This window comes from Anoplophora glabripennis, unplaced genomic scaffold (assembly GCF_000390285.2).
Source record: "Anoplophora glabripennis isolate ALB-LARVAE unplaced genomic scaffold, Agla_2.0 scaffold321, whole genome shotgun sequence".
Taxonomy (NCBI): domain Eukaryota; kingdom Metazoa; phylum Arthropoda; class Insecta; order Coleoptera; family Cerambycidae; genus Anoplophora; species Anoplophora glabripennis.
This window is the reverse complement of record NW_019416407.1, coordinates 494,963-516,330: the sequence shown is the minus strand read 5'-3', so window position 1 is coordinate 516,330 and position 21,368 is coordinate 494,963. Positions and strand designations below refer to the sequence as shown.

The following is a 21,368-nucleotide window of genomic DNA, read 5'->3' as shown; positions in this document are numbered from 1 at the left end:
TTGCGCTTGGCAGTATATTTGTCACTTTGCCAGTCAATTTGTGTTTATTGAATTGAAACGAAACAATTAATAAATAGTTAATAATCGGCTACTTTTCACATCTATTTAAATAAGTTCGGGGAATTAAGTTATTTGCAATGGAAATAATTAAAACGCCAAAGGTAATTTTGATAAATAGTGTTTGCTTCAGTTTTTTTATAAGGGTGGGTAAGAACCAGAAAAAATTGCTTTTTATATTTTTTTTTTAGGTTGAAAATGTTCGTATGTTGGATAGGTACTCAAAAACACCATCTCAGGGGACACTGTATCTTACTGCAACACATTTAATTTTCGTTGATCCTGATGCCAAGAAGGAGACTTGGGTAATATTTTTGCATACCATATTGTGAATTGCCATTTTTATATAAAATTAATATTGATTAAAGATTTCTAATACGGTAAAATTAATATCACTACTTAATTTGGCATATTACTTAACTTTTCTAAGATGGACAAATGATGTTTTCACTTCTTTTATTATTCAATGTTCAAGGAAAAAGTCATAGCGTTTAAAGTATTTGAATTATTATCATTGTACTATTTCATTCCTGTAAAACAATTTCATTTCATTTTAGGTACTGCACATGCACATAGCGAGTTTAGAAAAACTACCACTAACAACAACAGGATCTCCGCTTTTGATAAGGACTAAAACATTTTTATCTGTCACTTTTGTGATACCTAAAGAACGAGATTGTCACGATGTGTATATAAGTTTGCAACAACTATCACAACCAAGCAATGTCCGAGATCTGTACTGTTTCTCCTACACCCCTCCAGCCGAAGAGTTGCAAAGGGGTGCTGGGTGGAACTTTTACGATTTGCAGTCTGAGTATCACCGGATGGGGGCACCAAACGACCAGTGGTGTCTGACAACTTTAAACAAAGATTATGAGGTAATCTAATAATAGTGAAGAAACAGTAAAATAGTGAAGTAGGTATATGTTAAATACTTGCTTTTTTTAGTTATGCGATACATATCCAAAATATCTATATGTTCCAAGTTCTGCAAACACAACGACCCTTATAGGCAGTTCACGGTTCCGTTCTAAGGGAAGGTTGCCAGTACTTTCGTATTTATACAAAAATAAGGCGAGCATCAGTCGTTGCAGCCAACCTCTCTCAGGTTTTAGCGCTAGATGTGTAGAAGACGAAAAAATGCTGAATCACGTTTTGAGAACCAATCCTAACGCAACGTTTATGTACGTTGTTGACACTAGACCAAAGGTAATTATTTCTTTAAAGCTGATGTTCTTATTTGTTAATTATTTCAAAATATATTACTTTCAACTATTATTTTGATTTAGGTGTATAGTTTGCTTGTAGTTTCCTGTTTTAGAATTACGGAATGCATTATTTCCGCCTACACTTCTTTAGTAGTTATAATCACTGATCCATATAATTAACCTTGGAAATTGTATACCTATCAAAGCGTACAACCATTGTGTTTATTTCACAGTCCATTGTGAATCATTTTTAGATAAATGCTATGGCAAATAGAGCAGCCGGGAAAGGATACGAAAATGAAGCTTTTTATGAGAACATTAAATTCCACTTTCTGGGGGTTGAAAACATACACGTGATGCGTAACAGCCTTATAAAAATTGTTGAAAGTGAGTTACAAATAATTTAATTTCTGAAACGGCGCAAAACAATTTTTAGAAAATATCTTCTCAATTTGCTTGTTTTATTACAGCTTGTGAGCAAAGGAACCCAACAATGAACAGTTTTTTGAGCGGTTTGGAATCTAGCGGCTGGCTGAAACACATTAAATCGATTTTAGACACCTCCCAGTTTATAGCCGAAGCTATAGTGGAGGGTATAAACGTGGTGGTACACTGTTCTGATGGTTGGGACAGAACTGCTCAAGTTTGTTCTTTATCGTCTATACTCTTAGATCCCTTTTACAGAACAATTTCAGGATACCAGGTAAAATATTTTAATTTTTTATGTGAATATATCCATATATTTTTCTGCAAATGCGACAGAAACCTGTGTCGCAGGTCATCGACACTGAGATTCATGAACTAAACACAGTGTTCTAAAAAATATAAATAGTTTTTATTAGACCTGAAATAGTTTGGGTTGGAAACTTTTTATTGTCAATTGCTGTACAGGACGTTTGCTTTAATAGGACCTCATAAAGTAAAAGTAGTTCAAATGTATCATAGTTTTTTTATTATATTTTAGACGTTAATTGAAAAAGACTGGTTAGCATTTGGCCACAAGTTCTCAGAGCGCTGCGGTCACATACAAACGGATAGCAAAGAAATATCGCCCATATTCACCCAGCTCTTGGACGCCACATGGCAACTGATGCAGCAGTTTCCTCTGTCTTTTCAATTCAACGAAATGTTTCTGTTTACGATACATGACCACATACATTCCTGCCAGTTCGGCACTTTTGTTGGAAACTGTGAGAAGGACAGATCTGATTTGAGGTAGTTTCCATTGAAATAACCACAGATTTTATTTAATTCTTTTCAATTTTAATAGATTGTCTGAAACGACCTATTCTCTGTGGGGGTACATGGCGAACCATTTAAATGAGTACTTAAACCCCTTGTATAGCCCCGACGAGCCGCCTGAAGTGTTGGTTCCAAATTTAATACCTCAAAATATACGGTAAATTTTGCGTTTATTTTTTATGTGAACTACTCTTATCTGTTTTTATATTTAGATTTTGGCGAGGCATGTACTGCAGATTTGAGAATGGAGTACACCCAAGGGAACCCCAGGACCAAATGCTTTTGGCGGCTTCTGACCACATATTCTCCCTGGACGAACATGTGAAATATCTGACTAAGGTAATTATTCACTTTTCTCAAATTTTATTGAATTTTAGTGCAAAATAAACATGTTTTAAATTTGTCACATTACAAATTAATCTTTATTGACAAAATATTTGCATTTCCAGCATATTTTTAGTCATTTAGGTAACTTTACAATTTCAGAGAATATCATCAGTAAAGTCGCTTTTGTCGAGGACAGTCGACAAAAAAAAGAGCAAACCCAAAAAGGAACAGCTCTGCAACAACGTGTTTCTAGACAATAAATTGCAGTATGAAAAGGGCACTAGTAAGGATTCAAGAGAATCCCAATCCTCCAATCATTCTTTAAATCTACAACAAGGAAGTAGGTCCAAAGATGTCGACGAGGCTGAAGAAGAGTCGATAGATGTGGAAGAAATAAAAAAAGAACTGGAATCGGTGGCGTTGGATTGGAAACCGTTGCGAGAGGCCACAGAGTGTAGTTGTTCGTTAACGTTCGATCAATCCAGCAAAAAGGTAAAAATATGTAGCGTAATAAAAACTCGTATTTATAAGAATTGTTTCTGAAAGTAGCAGCAGCTAATGAGCATATTTCTTGATTCCAGAGTCATTGCAGAAGATGCGGCGATATATTCTGCCAGAGATGCATATCTAAAAAGATCGCGTTACCCGGACACGTTTCTAAGACACCAGTACCTGTGTGCAAGCTGTGTTTCGATATATTAGCCAATTCTGTTGAATAGTCAAATAAAAGTAGCCGTGTTAAATTTGTCATTGTCATTAATTCTGCACGACTTATGCGTATTTTTTTATTAGAAAGAGTGTAACTACGGCTGGACGCAGCTTGGATATAATAACCCAAAACTATAGTTAATATTATTATTTATTTAAGAGTATTCTTTTCTATTTTTACTTAGGGACCTTCGTATCGAAAGTTATCTGTATTACTTTGTTGCTACGCAACAGTAGTAGAATACATGCTGAAACTGTGTCACAACTTATATTTATGTTGTAAATATTTTATTATTTTTGTTATTTCAACTTTGTTGTATATACTGGCCCACCAATGAAAATAAAATGTACACATTCCAACTCGTTCTCTTTATTTACATACAAAAAATGGATATCTAAACCTTATAGTCATATTTTCGTTCTTTATTAAAAAATTTTCAAAATTTTAAATACTATACTCTTTTGTACAATTTTTATTAATAATTCATTTTATACACTATTTCTTAGATTTAGATGGCCCCCCTAGGTCATCTAGTTGTTGCTTAAGTGCATTAAGTTCACTATCGGGTACATATCGAGTTTCTTCATCCTCTTCTTGATGTGGTCGGACCTTTGCACTTACCCCAGCTGGTAAACTTGCTTCTATGGCCCTTAGAATTACTGGAAGCTTTGTAGAAGAGAAAAGTTATATAAGCACCTAATTAAATTTATGTAGAAATATACTTTAATTTTAAATGAAAATCAATTGTAATTATTTACCTGTGTTACTGAAACATCTGTAATTTGAACAAATCTATTGTACACTTTGAGATTATACTGGGCATTAATAATTGCACTATTAGTTTTATAAGTAGAGACTTGCATATGTTGTGCGGGTAAAGGCCAACAATCTTCAACATTAATGTCCATATTTTTTAAAATATTGTGAAGAAACTTTTGATAACTCTCTACCACGGGATAGTCGTAACCATTAATTTCTATATTTAAAGTGTCGTACAAAGGTACCTTCGGTTTTAACCCCTAAAAGGAATATTTTTATAACATATATTATAGTAATTCCATTATATTTTAAATAAATAGTAGATAATATTTATAAATCAAATCAGCTAGACCACAAAATCTATCCTATTAAAGTTGGGTATTATTGTACACCACCTCTAAATAATCGGGTTCATATAAGCTGCCACTGATACATCGTTTTGATTGTGAATGTGCTTTCAGACATGTAGGCCTAAAAAGAAATTTTCTTATTATATTCATATTTTATTTTTGTTATAATCAACGAAATTGAGGTTAAATTAAAACTGTTTCTTCTTCTTCTTCTTCAATATCAATACCACACGTCATACAATTCCGCTTACATGGTGCAACTTTTTACTAATATGTGTTCTATGAAAAATAGGGAATGTGTAGGAATCAAAAATAGGGAGTTTTTGCATATCGGTTTTAAGAATACCGTAAACGATAAAGTCACGTGAGAGGACATTGCGCATGTGCAACAGTTACCTTTGGCGTTTATCGTTACGGTATTCCGATATCCAACCCAGATTACGGTATTAGTTTACCGTGCATTTAGGATAGTAGTTTTGTGTACGATTAATATAATCCATCCATTTTTCTTTCACTTGCCGACTGCCTTTTTCCGCAAAAGTGTCAAATGAAAGCATAACCGTCAGAATTGAGGTTAGGACACGCTTTACCATTGCGGATAAACGACACGATATGCAAAAACTGGAAGCATTCAGTACACGCTATTTGTCAATACGGTATTCAGTCACGTGTTTTTAACGTTTATCGTATTCGTAAATACCTTATGCAAAAACTCCCTAATATTACCAAGTTAATTCTAAATTTCATATCCGACATGAAACATAGTAGGTATATGGGTAAAATTATTTTCTTTAAGAACGTTAGTAAAAAGGTTACATTATTTAGTCACACGTTATATTACTATTTTGTTAAATTTTTTAAATAATTCAATTTCAACTATACACAAATATGATGTTGCTTCAACTTACTGCTTTTAAAATAATAAAAAACTAATTACAGTGACTGCAAAACTATTTATAGGAAATTTAGTAATTATAATACATTAACATGTTCATCGATTGGAGCCTGATGTAAGCAAATTTAAAAGAGCTGCTTTTTCCTTCTCCTTTTTCTTTACGATATCTATGCATCTATTCCTCCATGTACTTTTCCTTAACTTAATTGGTCTGCTTCCAACATACCGACCTAAAATGTAAGTAAAATACATTTATTTACATAAACAAATTTAAATAATTGGGATTACCATTCATCTCCTTCATCGCTTTTGTAAAATCCGCTGGATCTTTAAAACTCACAAATCCATATCCTTTGCTCTTGTTCGTGCGCTTATCTCTTATAACTTTGGCTCTTTGAAAAGACGGGAATTTATTAAAAGTTCTCGTAAGTAATTCGTCAGTCACATCATTACCTAAATCCCCACAAAATATTCTAAAATCATCATCCTGCCAGTCTGCCAATGAAGAATCTTCCCAGGTCTGACCTCCGGCTGTCCGCATTAACTTCCTATTTTTACTTCCTTTTCGCTTGTAATCTTCAGGTCCAAAAGACTGTAAAGCACTACTGGCCTTACCTAGAAAGAAATAAGTATATTTCATAAAGAAATAAAGGCAAAAACAACGTACATACCTTGTGAAATTGCTAGTTCTGCACTTACTTTTTCATTTTTTAATTTTTTCAACTTCTTCTCTACTTCTGACTGAAGTGCTATGAAATCAACGGACGATTGGGTATTGGAAGCCTGTGTTGTGCTTATTTTTGGTGGTGCATATAAAGTAGGTTTTGCCGAGACAACTGCTGGTTGAGCAGTAATAACAGGTTGGGATGAATAAACATTGTCATATCTTTTGGCTGATCTACTAATTTGATGAGGAATCAACACGGGGGGTGTTGGGGGTGGAGGAATGTTTCCAAATCCTGGTAGTGTAAACGCAGAACCAAAACCATTTACTATGGACTGTTGCCCAGATATTTCAGCTTCAAATCTATAACATAATACCACAATTATTTATATGTACACACAGCTGCTAAAAACTTATTACTGGTATGCAGATAAACAAATACATAAATACGAGTTGTTACCTGGTCATTTCATCCTCCATCATCCTAAATTTGCTTTTATCCATGTTTTATGTTTTGTTATAAACTTTATAAATATAATCTTTTAGCAGAATATATACTGCTCTAGAAAATGTCAATAAATTAATCAACAAATCTCTTCATAACACTGACTCAAACATTGAATTAAAATAACAGAACCATTTATCTAGGAACAGAACATCATAGGCTTCTAACAATCTAATTTGACGACTATTGGACGAATTCGATTTTCGATTATATGTTTTGTGATTTCGATTATAATAATGACTACATTCAGCCGACAAAATCAATGACTTGAGCCGTGTTCTTTTATTCATTATTTCGATGCGATGACGATGAATTATGTACAGCCAGTCAGAAATTAGGATTGTTTAAACAAATCAATAATATTATTTGGATGGAATATAATGCATCAAAATGATGAAATACGGCCTAACCTACAGATCTATGGTCCTAATCCATCGATTATCGATTCTGTCAGCTGAATGTAGCCAATATCAAGGAGAAACATCAATATCGAGTACATCGGAATTTAATCCTATCTCAGAACTCACAATCTCTAAACAAAAAATTGTTATTTGAATGAAAGAATTAAAATTGCCTTAAATAAATATTTCAATGTAAATTTTTGTTCTAATGCAAAGAATATTGAAATCGACAATCGAAACTTTTGTTACCCAATGGAATACTTCGATATGTAAGGGATGGCGATGTCACTTATTAAGCAGAGATAGAGCTATACGAACTGTGTATTCTAAACAAAAATAGAAAATATTGTCTGTATTTTAACGTGCATTTTACTTTTCCGTTTCCTTTTTATCTGTGTGAAAAGAGAAGGTATGTTTCTTTTATGAAATTTATTTTACTTTTCTTTAATAAAGTTTGAGTTAACAATTCTTGAGCAAAATTGTGTAAATAAAGCATTATGTGTAGGAAACCAAGAGATTTTCGTGTTCTTAAATACCTATATTGCAAACCATGCGTTAACCTAACCTAATTGTCTCAAATTTTTGTTGTAGGTCTGAAAAATGACAAACTCAAAGGGTTATCGTAGAGGAACGAGAGACTTGTTCTCAAGAAAGTTCAAAAAGCATGGCGTTATTCCTCTATCCACTTATATGAAAGTATACAAAGTTGGAGACATCGTTGATATTAAGGGAAACGGTGCCGTGCAGAAGGGCATGCCTTACAAAGTCTATCACGGAAAAACCGGACGTGTTTTCAACGTAACCGCACACGCACTGGGAGTTATTGTGAACAAGAGGGTCCGAGGAAGAGTTATTCCAAAAAGGATAAACATTCGTATTGAACACGTCACTCATTCAAAGTGTAGGGAAGACTTCTTGCAACGTGTCAAGTCCAATGAAAAACTTCGTAAAGAAGCTAAAGAGAAGAGTGTCAGGGTAGAACTTAAGAGACAACCAGCTCAACCAAGGCCAGCCCACATTGTCAACGGAAAGGTACCGGCAGTTCAACTTGCGCCTATACCATATGAATTTATCGCTTAATTTTATAAAAATTAATAATAAATTGTCTTTTTTGTGAAAAGTGTGTTATGTATTTATTTTATTATCCCATTTCCTTTTCAATTTCCGTAAATCGTAGAAACGAGTCAATGCAAAGTGATGTGTTCTCACAATTAAAATTTTTCTCAACAAATTGTCCCTAGGACATCTTGCTGACTAGTTTTTTCTCCCCAAATTATCGAAAGTGGCCAATACGCACTTTAAAGGAAACTACTTCACAGTTCGATAGGGAAAGGTGACAAATAAAATGCTAATAAAATAATTATTTTAATTTATTATAACTAACGATAATATTTACAGAACAAAAATAAAATCTGCTTAGCAGTATTTTCGATATTAATGCACTAGTTATTTTTGACATTATTTAGGAAAACAATTTACATTCTGAAAAGTAGTAAGAGGGAAAAGTGAATTTTACTTCTTTGCAGAATTATCAAAAACATAACAGACAAACTGAAAAAATACCATTCTGCAGTAATAAACTTAAAAATCGTTTACGTTTTTTTGTATGACTGGCACAGGCTTGCCATTTCTATCTACACCACAGTAGATGAGAATACAATTTCTAAAAAATGTGGTCCATTTCTATGTAATGATTTTTTTAATCATAAAACATGTATACTGAAATAAAAAATTAGCTTTTTATATTTTCAAAATTGTATTTACCGTTTTTTTACACAGTTTTGGCATTTTTTAAATGACTATTATGTCTCCTCTATTCTTTGAGGCACTCAATATGATATTTCTAATTAAGAGATTGTTATTTTTACTGCAAAAGTGGTCCATCACAAAGGACTGTTGCAACCAAGACGTACATACTCAGTCATTTATTATTATCTCTAATTATTATTGCTAATTTCTTAAAAGTAAAATTTAATATGGCAAAAGTGACAAATTAATGATATGTAAAAAACGTAAAAACAAGTAAAATTCACCCCCAAGAGAAAAAATCTCTTATGTTCTTGTTCAACAGCAGCAATAAGATTGTAAGTAATCTACAAGAATGTCTTTTATTCGACGCTGCCTTATACGGTCTAGATTTTGCACTAGAGATGTCGCTACTGCTGAATCACTGGAGCACTTGATTACTCAAAATTAAATGAGGAAACACGTGATTGACTGAAAAACCACTTGCCTGTTTATTAAAAATTTCGGGCATTGTTTAAACATTCGACATTGTGTTTAAAAAATAATAATAAACAAGTGTAACAACTATCGCCTTATACTGGAAATGAAACGAACATAATTTAGCCGACAAGGTGTCTGCAAATTTCTATTCCACTAGGCAAGTTAGTTTCTTCATATTTTAGTTTAAATGATTTTTATTTTAACACATTTTAACTTACGTTACTTTTTAATAATTTCCCTAACCTTTGGTCATTTAGGTATTAAACTTCTGCTAAAGTACTACTAAAATAAAATACTAGGCGAAGTATATAAATTTTCCATAAATAAAATATTACTCTAGACGTGACTAGAGATTCAGTTTTGGACCACAAAGAGAACTTTGTACGAATTTGCAGAGTTACCGCAAAAATCGCCCGTTTTTTCACAATTCACAGAGAAAGAAAATAGATAAAAATGTTTCTTGTCTCAAATTACTTGTCATAAAAAATTAAGATGAGCATAGCTTTTAGTTTTTTAAAAATTTTCAAAAATCACCCCTATTTAGGGGTTGAAAAGACGCCAAAAATGAAGAATTGAATATTACCAATAAATATAAAAACTATTACATGTGAATTTTTCTATCGAATGATTCTTGATAGAAAGAAAGATTTATTCTCATGACTGAAATAAGCATGTTGAATTAGAAAATCCACCCTTGCTCAGGGGGCGGAATCATTCCCAAAAATAGAGAATATCAGAAATAATTGTAAAAACTCCAAGAAAAATATATTAAGATAATTCACATGCTAATAGTTTTTATATCAATTGGTAACATTCAAATTCTTCATTTTTGGCATTTTTTTCAACCCCTAAGTAGGGGTGATTTTTAAAATTTTCAAAATACTAAAAGCTATGCTCATTTCAGTTTTTACGACAAGTAATTTGCGACCAAAAACACTTTTATGTATTTTATTAATTCTCTGCGAATTGTGAAAAAATGGGCAAAAATCACAGGTTTTTGTGTTGCCCGATGAAATGTGTCAGGTAAAAATCAGATCGTACATCAAGGATAGCTGCCTCAGGTGAAAAAAAAAAAAGAAAAAAAACATTAAGATCAAGTGGCCTTAGCAAAATTTTTGCTTCCTTGAAACGTTACAAACCTAACATCTTAATTTTTGACTTATTTTGATACAGCTTCGTAGCAAGGAGTTTTTTGGTTTAGAGCTCATTAAGAACACCTTGATAGTCTTGTTTTTTCTGTCTGCAATATTTGGGAGTTTTTTAGTTTAAATAAATTTCACTTTTGTTAAATTTGTAACCAAATAAAGTAAAAAAAAATTTACAATTTTCATGGTTCTAAGTCCACTGAGCAGCTCCTCAGACAATATTTGACTGCCCTAAAAACTTCCCTAGATTTGTACTTTTTAAACAAGTAAAATTGTACTTGTTACAAGGAAATTACACTTGAAGTATGACCATCTTGTACCAGACACCCTGTATAATGTATAATACAATTACATAAAAAAAACCAGTACGTTTTAGTACAAAATAAGAAACTTTATCTCAATATCTTCAGTTCAACTTATATTTTCATTGTATTTAGTAGAAACTGTACAGGACAATTCTTATTATGACTTGCTAATGATATTTCGGTAATCGCCTAATATGCTTTGAAAAAATTGCTATTGAAGTTATTAAAAAAAAAATTACAAGGCTTCTTATGAATGCTATAAAAATAAACTGAAATATTCCTTACCACTTTTCTTGTTTAAATTTCTTGCAATAAAAAAAACCTTGCAAATAGAAAACACAGTACGAAATTCGAGCTTTATCACATCTCACTTCAAAGATAAAATGTGAAAACATAAAAACCACTTAAACGCCTGCAAAAAGATTAACAAAACCATGGCAGGTAAACCAACGATGTTAACACAGAAGTACGGATATTAAATAAATACATTTTAAAAAAGTACAATAAATAATTTCCCGATTTATTTTTTGCCATTTATGTACAATTTGCTTCGGTACGGTACTTACTCACTGTCTCGAAAAGTAATATAGGATACACAGAGGGAGGGTCATTTGTACTTGGACAGGATCCCTCACCTTTTTAAGGCAAGACGTAGAGGAGCTCATAAGCTTTCTCGACTCTGGTAAAAAAGTATATAACCAGTTTCAGAGGATTTCTGTGTATCTGCAGTCAGGCCATAGAAGTCTTCTATCGTAGAAGCATCTATTTTCTACAAGAAAGACACATTCACAATTTCACAAACTCACAAACATTAAACAAGAATTTTGTTTTTTTATTTCGATTTGATGCTGACTTTAGTTAATTTGATACAATAGCAAATTGTTTTGAATCATTTAATAAGATTTAAAAAAGTTTAAAACCTTTATGATAGTGCGACGTTGCTTTTCGGAAATTCTTCATAACGAAAATGTACAAAAAAATGTTTAAATTGATTTCTATGTACTTACATCAACTTGATCGTCATCGAATAGCAGCCAGAACCCATGACTCTTAACAATACTGATATAATGTCCTCTATTAGGTCCACTTCCACAGTGTATCACAACGGCAACGAGGTCATACAACCTGTCAGGATTAACTGCGTCATCAGACTACAAACAGAACACGTACAAACCGGCTCCACGCAGAGAGCTAACGCTGCACTTTACTTACGGTATTAAATAGCCGTAGTTCCAGTGGGAACACCACCCGATGCGAAACCTTTATATGCCTGTTGTACTGTTCCATGTACTTGAACCGCTTGAGGTGTAACGCTAGGATCATGGGCAGTTTCTTAACGCGCATACGTTTCTGCGCCTCTTGGTAACTACTGCAGTTATCACATTTGAATTTGTTATCGCTACATAAGGTTTCCGTGTTACTAAAACACCTCAGACAGTGAGTTATACTGGTGTTTTGTTCGATGTCTACTTGTAAATCAAAAAAGTCCTCGTCTTTACTGCTCACATTCTCACAATTTAAACACCGAGTTTCACTTGTTAATATACCCTAAAAAGAGAACGTTAGTATTTTTGCCGATGTAATACTTTGTATTAGTGTTGCCAGATCATTGGTATAGTTCAGCTGGAACTTGGAAGAAGAAGAAGGGTGTGGTGAATAAGGATACCACAATACATGGTAATAAGGGTAATGAGGAATGACGAACAAAAACTTGAGTCGACAGACAACTTTAAATATATCTGTCGTTTCTACAAAATAGCTGACATATTATTTGGACACAATTGACCATAAATAATGAACGAATTTAGGAAGAATTGAATTCATTTTCTCTATTTCTGGTTTTAAATGTGACAGCTTATGATTCACCAGTAGTCAGATATTTTGTTTGGTGTAACCTTGAGATTAAATCCAGACTATTGTAGAATTTATATTTAACTAACCGGTCAATACTATTGTCCATTGTTGACACTGCTATCAGAATATCAAAGGCAGACAAAATTTAATAAAAATTCTTAATTTTACTTTAAGCAAACAACTCTACTGGTTGAAAAACCATTGTATCCAGCTGAAAACCAAATATCTGGCAATCCTACTTATTATTAAGAATTAGAATTTAATAATGAACATTTATGATATTTCAAATATGAGCACAAGTAATCTTTTTGAAGAAAGCGATATTTTTAAGTGTCTAAAGATAGTAATATAATTTCACTAATTATCTCATAATGCTCATAAACGTCTTGTTCATTTATATGTTTACACACAATTTTTTGATTATATACTGTTTAAACATCCAAGTTTTGATTCCTAGTTTAATAGCGGTTTAAACACAATCTTTTGCATCTATTGAAATTAGAGATAAGAATATTTAAATGAACAATTAACCGTGATTAATCTCCCAGATTTTTTATATCTGAGAAAAATACTTCAAATATTTGATTTAGTAAATTAAGCACAACAAACCTGAAATATTTCATGTACCCACGTTGGTTCAGGAGAAACATGGGTAGTACCATTTTCACCTGCCGCTTTTGATTTTACATTATTTGTTGTTGAATTCTGTTGCCTTTCAGCTAAAAATAAATAGAAATGTATCCTTTTTTTACAAACATATTCACATCTCAATGAATTTATACAAATATTCTACATATTAAAGTCATAACCAGATTCTCTTTTTTGATATTTACATACCCAGAATTATTTCACTAATATGATTTATGAGGAAGTTCAAGAATTCGTGTGCATCCTGTTGCATGTAATTGTCAAACTCCTCTAAAACAGAAAAGTTACAATAGTGTGTGGTAAATAAGTGCACTTGATGCTTACCTTTTTCTTTTCGTAGCCTTGCTATAAATTTTTTTGGTGCGATAGAACCTACTTTCTTTTTCTGCGTCGCAATGCTGTGAAACAAATCTGCAAGGCATGTAAGCAACGTTTCTTTCGTCCTTTTATTCTTCGCTTTATACTCTAAAACTTTATCCCTAAATGGCTTACAAAAGTACAAAGCTTGAAGCACTGAGTTACTATAACACGTATTACCAAACTGAAATTAAGAAAAATTTACATTTAACAGAAGTAATTGGAATCTAAACACATACGTTAACTAAACCAAAATAGTGCTCGTTGCAGGGAAACTGTTCTGATCCAATATCTCGTTCTAGTTGGGAAATATTTGCACCCTAAAATTAAATACATTAAAAGTTTAATAAGAAAATTGATGTGATAACATTATGACATGTGAAGATTAAGGATATAATGACGTAATTTAATTCTTATCAGTATAAATTTCTGTGCATAGAAGAAGCTGTATTACCATATTTTGGTTGCTAATCCATAACTTTTAAGTTAAAAATGTGTAAAATTAACACAATTAATAAACCAGACTTCCCCATTATCGCATTTTGACAGTTGACAGCTGTTAAACAAATCTGATAATGAAAATCTGTGTTATTTTTGGTTACACTCTAACGTACAGGTCTGCAGAGCGTAAGAAACTTTTTTGTTCAAAATTTAACAAATGTATGTATAAATAATAATGCAAAAACGATTTTATATTAAACGTCTAACACGGACGTGAACAATTATTAGTATTGCTTTTGTACTAAAATACTAATGCAGTGTTTAGTGTAAACATTAAGTGTAAAAAGTGTAGGTGAAGATAACAGTGCTGTTAGAAGTGGGGGGACAGTTTTTTATTTTGAGATGCGTTCGAAATCTCAAGAGTAAGATTGGGAGAGGGAAGAACAAAGCCTTGCACTAATAGAGTAACGTTAAAGCTTTTATTAATTGTGATGTTAAAACTAATGCATAAATGTGTTTTATATTCTCGGTTACAAAGACTAACGTTGTTACTGTTGATTTGAGACACGCTGAAAGAGATTTTGCGTTAAATAAACTTTTCTAAACATTGTTATATAGACATAAAATAGATAATTTGGAAATGATGTTTAAGCTTTTTGAAACATGGTAATTCTTATCAATGAATTAAACGAGGAAATTTTTATATTCTATTCTCCCGAGTAAGACACGCTGAATTTAAAATATTAAATTGGTTTTCACTGTCATTATTAGAATCATTGTTTATTTTTTTTGTAGTAATTTGGATGTTGTACACATTTCACTGTGCCGCATTGAGATTTTGAAAATAAATAACACAAATTCAGTCAAAATTAATTCCATTTTAATGCTAATAAATATTACAATTATTACAAATATAAAATATATTATTAACATTAATATTTTAATCTTACACTTATCCTTCAACGAAAATATACAATTTTTACAATGAACACCCATTAATAATATGGTAACAATACAGAATGTAACTATATTGTAAATTTATAAAAATGACATGATAGTAAACAATAGCTAGGTTTTTAATGTAAGAGTTTTCAAAATAATGCAACATCTGCTTGAAAAGTTGATCGAACACTTATAGTTTTATATTAAACATCTTTTACAAGTACAGACTTTCGATCATATTTAATTCTTGTTTATGTGATTAAGGGTATTCTTCTAAAGAAAAATTTTCGTCATTTGATTAATAATAATATGTTGGTTTATCCACAAAAAATGTGCGCGATCCCGCGATTCTTTCCCGAGAGATGTTATTAATGTAAGTAAACCGATGAATCATACTAGGAAATTGTTTATAAGTTGGTTGTTAGCAATATTTTCAGTGGCCTGACAATTACAACATTTAAAAGATTGGATGATTAGGATTATATGACTAGTAATAAATGACGCTAGATCGGTTTCCCGACTTGAATGGACCACCAAATAAACCTGTTCTTTTTGTGCTTATCAAGAATTTAAAGGAAACATCCCCTTCTAAGGGGTGGTTGGAACGTCATTTATGTTTCTTGAACCATAATCATCCAATCAATTTTCCAGGCCGTCGAATACCCTCAATCAATTATTTCTATATCACATCAAAGCACTTCTTACGTAACCTCTCAATATTGGGGTGACATATGATGCTAAGACTATTCGTAAAACATATGATTTCACTTTGATTGTGACACGTTGAAACGTACTACGTAACTACGTTTATAACGCAGAAAGTGTAATTGACTACATTCAAGTCGTATTCAGTAGGTACTATTGATGGCAATTAATTAACGAAAGATTAATTACACTTTCAGCTGTACAGCCCTTTCATAGGAAAGTACCAATAATAATTTAGATCGGAGGAGGCGGAATTACGCGAAAGTATAACTGGTTGCATAAAACTCAATTTTCCACAGCCTCCTTTTTGGATAAGGAATGATTATCCGTTAAACAGAACCTTCAGAAATGTTTACAAGCCACGTCATCAGCGAGCTTAGGCAACCAATATTGCAGGGTTGGTACTGGTAATGAAAATCTTGGCGTTACCAATAATAAGGATTCGTTTACAATAAACAATGACAAACTGTTACGTCTACGCTCGAGATAATGCGATCGCTGATTTGTTGAATAGAATCTTGTGAAAAATTACATCAATCACAGCCGATGAAACAGAATGTTGTGTTTTAATTTAATCTTGATCTTCATAATGTTTAATTTTACCGAAATTTTATTGCCAACATGAAGGAAATAAAATTACTGTTCTAAACAAAATTACTGGTCACGTGACTTGTAATCATTTATGAAGATTGTGTATATCTTGCTATAAATACTTATGTAATAGTTTATGTTTTTACATACGGAAAATATTGTTTGATGCAACACAATTTAAATTATATTTTGAGTCATAGGAAATTTTATATAGTGTTTAACAGCATATAAAATTTCGTTGTTTTTTAAATATTACAAAGATGATTTTCGATAAAAAATGAATTTATGAAGAAATTCTAAGATAGTTTTAAAATGTGATAATTTAAAAATGTGTTTCCGTAAGTTTTTGAATGATTATTGGTTTATTTTATACTCATATACGCTGAATGGTTGACATAAAAGTTAAGATTGACAAATTCAGTGGCATGGGAAGACATTTCCGCAAATAAACATTCATAATTTCTTAAACTAAATTAATAGTGATCAATTATTTGTAGTATTCTTTACCCCGGCATTTGCAAAAAAAAATAAAATGGTCTCATTGGCGTAATACATATATTCAGACATTTATTTAAAAATTATGAATTTTAGTCTCAGTAGGTAATTAATTAATTTTTCATCTTCAGGTGTTTGCAAAACCTCCTAGACTTTTAAACCGAAACAAAAATTTAAAATTTTATATCCACGTAAAAAAAGTTAAAAGTATTATAAGTTGAATTCCGTTATATATAAACAGAATATTCAAGTTGTATGTTCCAAAAAATTTTAAATAAATGTCCTGGTTTTTAATGAGCCACACTGTATACAAGTGGTTAGTGATAACTCCGTTGACATATTCTACTGTTAAAAATAATTGGAATTTGCCATACAAAAATGTTACAATCCACGTTTTCTTAGTTACAGGGTGTTGAAAGTTTCATAAATTTGTTTAATTTTTATCAATAACTTAAATTCCAAAGCAAATTATGTTATAAAAATTGGTGGTTGATATTTTTTTTAATGCGAACTACACTTGGCACAGAAATTAAGGGATATTAAAAAAATCCTAACATTTTGGGTGATTTGCAAAGAGCTATAATTTGGAGGGAAATGGCAATTTTTATTCTCTTTACGACCATTTCCCTCCAAGTTACAGCTCTTTGAAAATCACCCAAAATATTGGGATTTTTTTAATATCTCTTAATTTCTGTGCCTAGTGTATTTTCCCACGCTAAAATTATTGTAAAATAAACTCCAGTGGCGTAGTTGCAGGGTAAAAAATTATAAAAGTTTGAACACTTTTCGACTTTAAAGAAACGGGAAATCAAAAATTGTATATACCTAGGTATGACAAATCCCAATTATTTTCATTTGTAGAATACGTCAATGAAGCTTGACCAAAATTATCATTAACACCACAAACATGACATGACAAGTTAAATAATTTTTTAAACGTAATTTTGAACACTACAAAATAAACTACCATTCAGTGTACATGTCATGGATATAAATCAGGTGTAGATATGTGCATCAAAATGCAGAAAACTTATTTTCGATAGCGTAGGTACATATTTTTACATCATACTTATGAGTATTATTTGACAAGCTTCAAAGCAAAAAAATGTTAGAAGAAAAATGTTAATTGGGATTTGGAAGCTTTAGGATATATTTTTCCCAGAAAAGTATCAAGGGAATCGAAACATTTTTTAATAAATTTAAAATTTGAAATGTTTTATAAATTAATGAAATAAATAATAATAACTTACAGTTAAAGTTCTACACTTCTCTTTATCCCTACCTCCGTATTTGAAATTAAAGTAGAGTATAACTACATTTTATTTTTATTTAATTATATCCACTTTTGAAGAATTGACTTCCATCATAGGGCCATAAGACATGGAATTGTTTGCACGTTTACATTTCCTTCAATGTAAAAAAATAACTTGGCGTACAAAAATATTTCTTGTAATTTGACATGACCACGTACGTCAATGTCATCCGGTAAAGTACCTGGTAGAAAAAAACACGAAAATCATAATTTAATGGGAATTCAAATCCAGCAGCAGCGTTCGGATCAAACGGCATCTTCATCTTTCTTCTAACTCTTAATTGTCTTACAGGTATTCATTAAATACACATGCACACAAAAAAATATTTACACAGTTACGAACAGTACTTGGTTCTATAAAAGTATTAATAAGTAGGTTTTTTGTATGGAGTTTTCATTTTCAGTCAGTCGATCTTCACGTCGGTGCGTTTGCGTTATCGTAACCCGTGATCAAGGTTTCTATGATAAATTTAATAGTTATTTTGTATATGTTTTCCACGTTGTCCGTGTAGCGGTCGCCTAAGGTGGTTTGTACGGCCTCTAGGAACGGTTTTTCTATTTTCTGAAACAAAAAGAAATATTAGCTTGTAAAATGTATCGGTATTTTATTATTGCAGATATTTTTCTAGTCTGAGGTCAATTTCTATCTGAATAGCGATGAAGCTTCTGAATTCTGTATGAGCTTTATTTTAATCGAATTGAATAGCTACAAAATAAAGTTAAACTTGTCAATCCATTCCTTAAGAGGCTGTACCTCCTTCTAATGGAGTAGTTTGTCTCTGATCTGAAGTTTCGCATCGATCAAATTATTCCATATGCATCTAGCGACATTCTAATGTGTGAACAATCCAGGTTGTCGTTTGTGGGTGTGTGAGTGAGTTTGACTCTTTGCTTGGTCGAGTGTATGACAAATGTTTTTATGGCAGTCGGTAGCATTGTGTATTGTGAGTATAGAGCGGCACACAGCTTGATCGCAGATTTAGTCTATTTCTGCTACTACGAGTATTGCCGCTTACTAGCATAATACATATTACTACTGTTTATTTATTTGATTGTCGACACAAAGTTTCCGATGTCTAGTTGTTATTAACGCCAAAAATTCGTTACAAATTTGTTTTAACGCTTAGTATTCAGCTCGTTCTACTTTTTTTTTAAGGTTAACTAATCAATACTTGAACAATAACAATTTTTTTGTTGTCTGTTGTAACACCGCCGCAATATTTTATTTTAAATGCTGCGCCTTCGTATTATAACCTTCAGTTGTATTTTTTATAACAGCTGGTCTTAAAGAATAAGAGAAAAACTGGCAGATATTTATGATAGGAACGCGAAGAGCTATCTACCCTCTTCTCTGCGAAAGCTTGCAGCGAGACAGACCGTAGGTATTATATATTTTTTTTAGATTCCTTTCCCAATTCAGAGTGGTATTATTATTTTTTTATAATATGGCTAGTTTGGACAACTGATAATTTATCTTTGAACTAGTAAACTTTTATTCAGTAGAGACTCCAGAGAGTTGCTCTCAGTAATACAATACTTAAAACGTAATTTTGATTAATGCGAAAGTTGGAAAAAGGTTTTTTATTTTATTGTTTATTGCTGTATTGTATTTTATTTGATTTTATTATTTTTATTGTCATTAAGAATTAAGTTTCAAATATTAAATATTTTCGAGATACATTCTAATAAATACTGTATTGGAATCGTGATTATTATTGTTGAAATTGATGTAGTACACGTTTCCAAACGATAATTTCGATTCAAATTCGTCGAATTTATTATATTCGAAAACTTATATAAAAGGCAGGGTCGTCTTTACAAGGTATGAGGCCCTAGGCGCAAGTATCGATGGGGCCCCCAGTAAATGTAGAAAAAACGAATCAAACCTTTCGAATATCAGAAGCTGAAGTCATATATGCGTAACCCTATAATTGTAATGCGCTTTTGACAGAAGTTTAGGTCATAACTTAATAAGCACATAAGCAACTATTTCAAATGGCACCGGAAAAAATTTATTTAAAAATAACCCTACACCATTTATGAAATAATTTTACATAGGACAGGATATTTGCTATAGATAAAAAAATTCTGTGTAAAAGCTGTGTACAATTTTTTCTTGTAAAAAATATCTGTTTAGAATTATTTCCAGTACGGACTTGGATTATTTTTGTGTAAAGTTTGTCCAGTGTCATTCAAATTTACCGCGAGCTTTGTTCTAGTAGTGCGCGCATGCCCGACTGGACTGCTCAATGTTATTCAACATTGTTTCTGAAGTAAGTGGTTCGAGGACTTTAGGTCTTTCGTTGAAAGATTTCATCGGCAATATATTATAGTAAATAATTTTTTTTCGGGATTGTAATGTCGGGGTCCCCAACATGCCCGGGGCCCTAGGTCCGGGTCTATTAAGCCTTTGCGTAAAGACGGCCCTGATAAAAAGGGACGAGAATTTAAACTCACGAGGAAATGGTATGCGGATATTTTAAATATTTCCAATTTCACTGCCTACAACAATTTTTGAGCGCTTAATCAGCTCCAGGCTTACTACAATAATTCGATGTAGGTATTTCTCAGACTGTAAAAAAAATCCGTTCGTCGAGCCTCGAACATGATTCAATTTCGACGCCGTTACCATAACTTACCCAAAAATACTCCACTTTAAAGCCGGGTATCCTTCGATGAGACGCCCCGACTTGATGCAAGTACTCGAAGAAGGCGTCTAAATTATCGAGCCCTTTGATTCCCTCATCAAGGGTGTTCATTACCGTGCTGGCGTGCTCCTGCAATTCCAGACTATTCGCTTGATCTTCTTTCGTTTTCAGTTCTTTGAATTTCTCGAATAAATTTAATAACTCCCCGTGCTCCTCGAACAATCTGAAAGTAAAAAAGATATTATTTACTTCTGCATCGGTGATTGGTTCGATTTGTGACAGGATATATAAAATTCTATGAACTGTGAGATTATGAAGTAAGTACCTACTAAAGCCATTTCGTTATTTACTTTTATTAGATATTAAATTTATTTTAATAAATTCGATATTGGATAAACTAGAATGTAATCGCATTGATTGAACATAAAATATTCCCTCTGGTATATAAATGATTACAATGATTAATTATTTGCTGAAAATAATTGCCAACGCATATTCCGTTTGATGTAAATATTTCACTGCCATGAAATGTTATTAAGGAAATTAATGCGAGCATTACCAAATACTGATTTTGAGTTTGTC

The 21,368-nt window shown here is 32.0% G+C and overlaps 6 protein-coding genes across 6 annotated transcripts in view; 2 read left to right on the top strand and 4 right to left on the bottom strand.

The window, feature by feature from the left end:
- The first annotated feature begins 8 nt into the window (after positions 1-8).
- On the top strand, positions 9-3,888 carry LOC108912847 (myotubularin-related protein 6). The gene is made up of 11 exons (XM_018718249.1): positions 9-161; positions 249-362; positions 615-935; positions 1,006-1,266; positions 1,520-1,652; positions 1,736-1,968; positions 2,230-2,480; positions 2,536-2,664; positions 2,720-2,846; positions 2,994-3,326; positions 3,416-3,888. The coding sequence occupies exons 1-11, from the start codon at positions 138-140 to the stop codon at positions 3,551-3,553; spliced, it is 2,064 nt and encodes a 687-aa protein (XP_018573765.1). The 5' UTR covers positions 9-137; the 3' UTR covers positions 3,554-3,888.
- Positions 3,889-3,890: 2 nt separating this feature from the next.
- Positions 3,891-4,855, bottom strand: LOC108912848 (39S ribosomal protein L48, mitochondrial). The gene is made up of 3 exons (XM_018718250.2): positions 4,698-4,855; positions 4,302-4,562; positions 3,891-4,209 (listed from the first exon to the last, which is right to left on the bottom strand). The coding sequence occupies exons 1-3, from the start codon at positions 4,800-4,802 to the stop codon at positions 4,039-4,041; spliced, it is 537 nt and encodes a 178-aa protein (XP_018573766.1). The 5' UTR covers positions 4,803-4,855; the 3' UTR covers positions 3,891-4,038.
- A 730-nt stretch (positions 4,856-5,585) lies between these two features.
- On the bottom strand, positions 5,586-6,860 carry LOC108912828 (RNA-binding protein 42). Its single transcript, XM_018718221.1, has 4 exons — positions 6,672-6,860; positions 6,219-6,574; positions 5,836-6,162; positions 5,586-5,777 (listed from the first exon to the last, which is right to left on the bottom strand). Exons 1-4 carry the CDS (start codon positions 6,713-6,715, stop codon positions 5,644-5,646), a joined length of 861 nt encoding a protein of 286 aa, XP_018573737.1. The 5' UTR covers positions 6,716-6,860; the 3' UTR covers positions 5,586-5,643.
- Positions 6,861-7,430: 570 nt separating this feature from the next.
- On the top strand, positions 7,431-8,240 carry LOC108912821 (60S ribosomal protein L21). Its single transcript, XM_018718214.1, has 2 exons — positions 7,431-7,526; positions 7,709-8,240. The coding sequence occupies exon 2, from the start codon at positions 7,718-7,720 to the stop codon at positions 8,195-8,197; it is 480 nt and encodes a 159-aa protein (XP_018573730.1). The 5' UTR covers positions 7,431-7,526; positions 7,709-7,717; the 3' UTR covers positions 8,198-8,240.
- Positions 8,241-11,292: 3,052 nt separating this feature from the next.
- On the bottom strand, positions 11,293-14,201 carry LOC108912824 (ubiquitin carboxyl-terminal hydrolase 46). The gene is made up of 8 exons (XM_018718216.1): positions 14,107-14,201; positions 13,892-13,972; positions 13,620-13,836; positions 13,485-13,565; positions 13,257-13,366; positions 12,006-12,341; positions 11,801-11,944; positions 11,293-11,562 (listed from the first exon to the last, which is right to left on the bottom strand). The coding sequence occupies exons 1-8, from the start codon at positions 14,107-14,109 to the stop codon at positions 11,455-11,457; spliced, it is 1,080 nt and encodes a 359-aa protein (XP_018573732.1). The 5' UTR covers positions 14,110-14,201; the 3' UTR covers positions 11,293-11,454.
- A 3,876-nt stretch (positions 14,202-18,077) lies between these two features.
- The window catches only part of LOC108912835 (neuroglobin-like), a 76,686-nt gene continuing 73,395 nt past the window's right edge, over positions 18,078-21,368 (bottom strand). Inside the window, exons 3-4 of the mRNA XM_018718227.1 lie at positions 20,778-21,009; positions 18,078-18,700 (exon numbers count right to left, since the gene is read on the bottom strand). Coding sequence (XP_018573743.1) covers positions 18,554-18,700; positions 20,778-21,009 — 379 coding nt within the window. The 3' untranslated portion in view covers positions 18,078-18,553. The remainder of the gene's footprint in view (positions 18,701-20,777; positions 21,010-21,368) is intronic.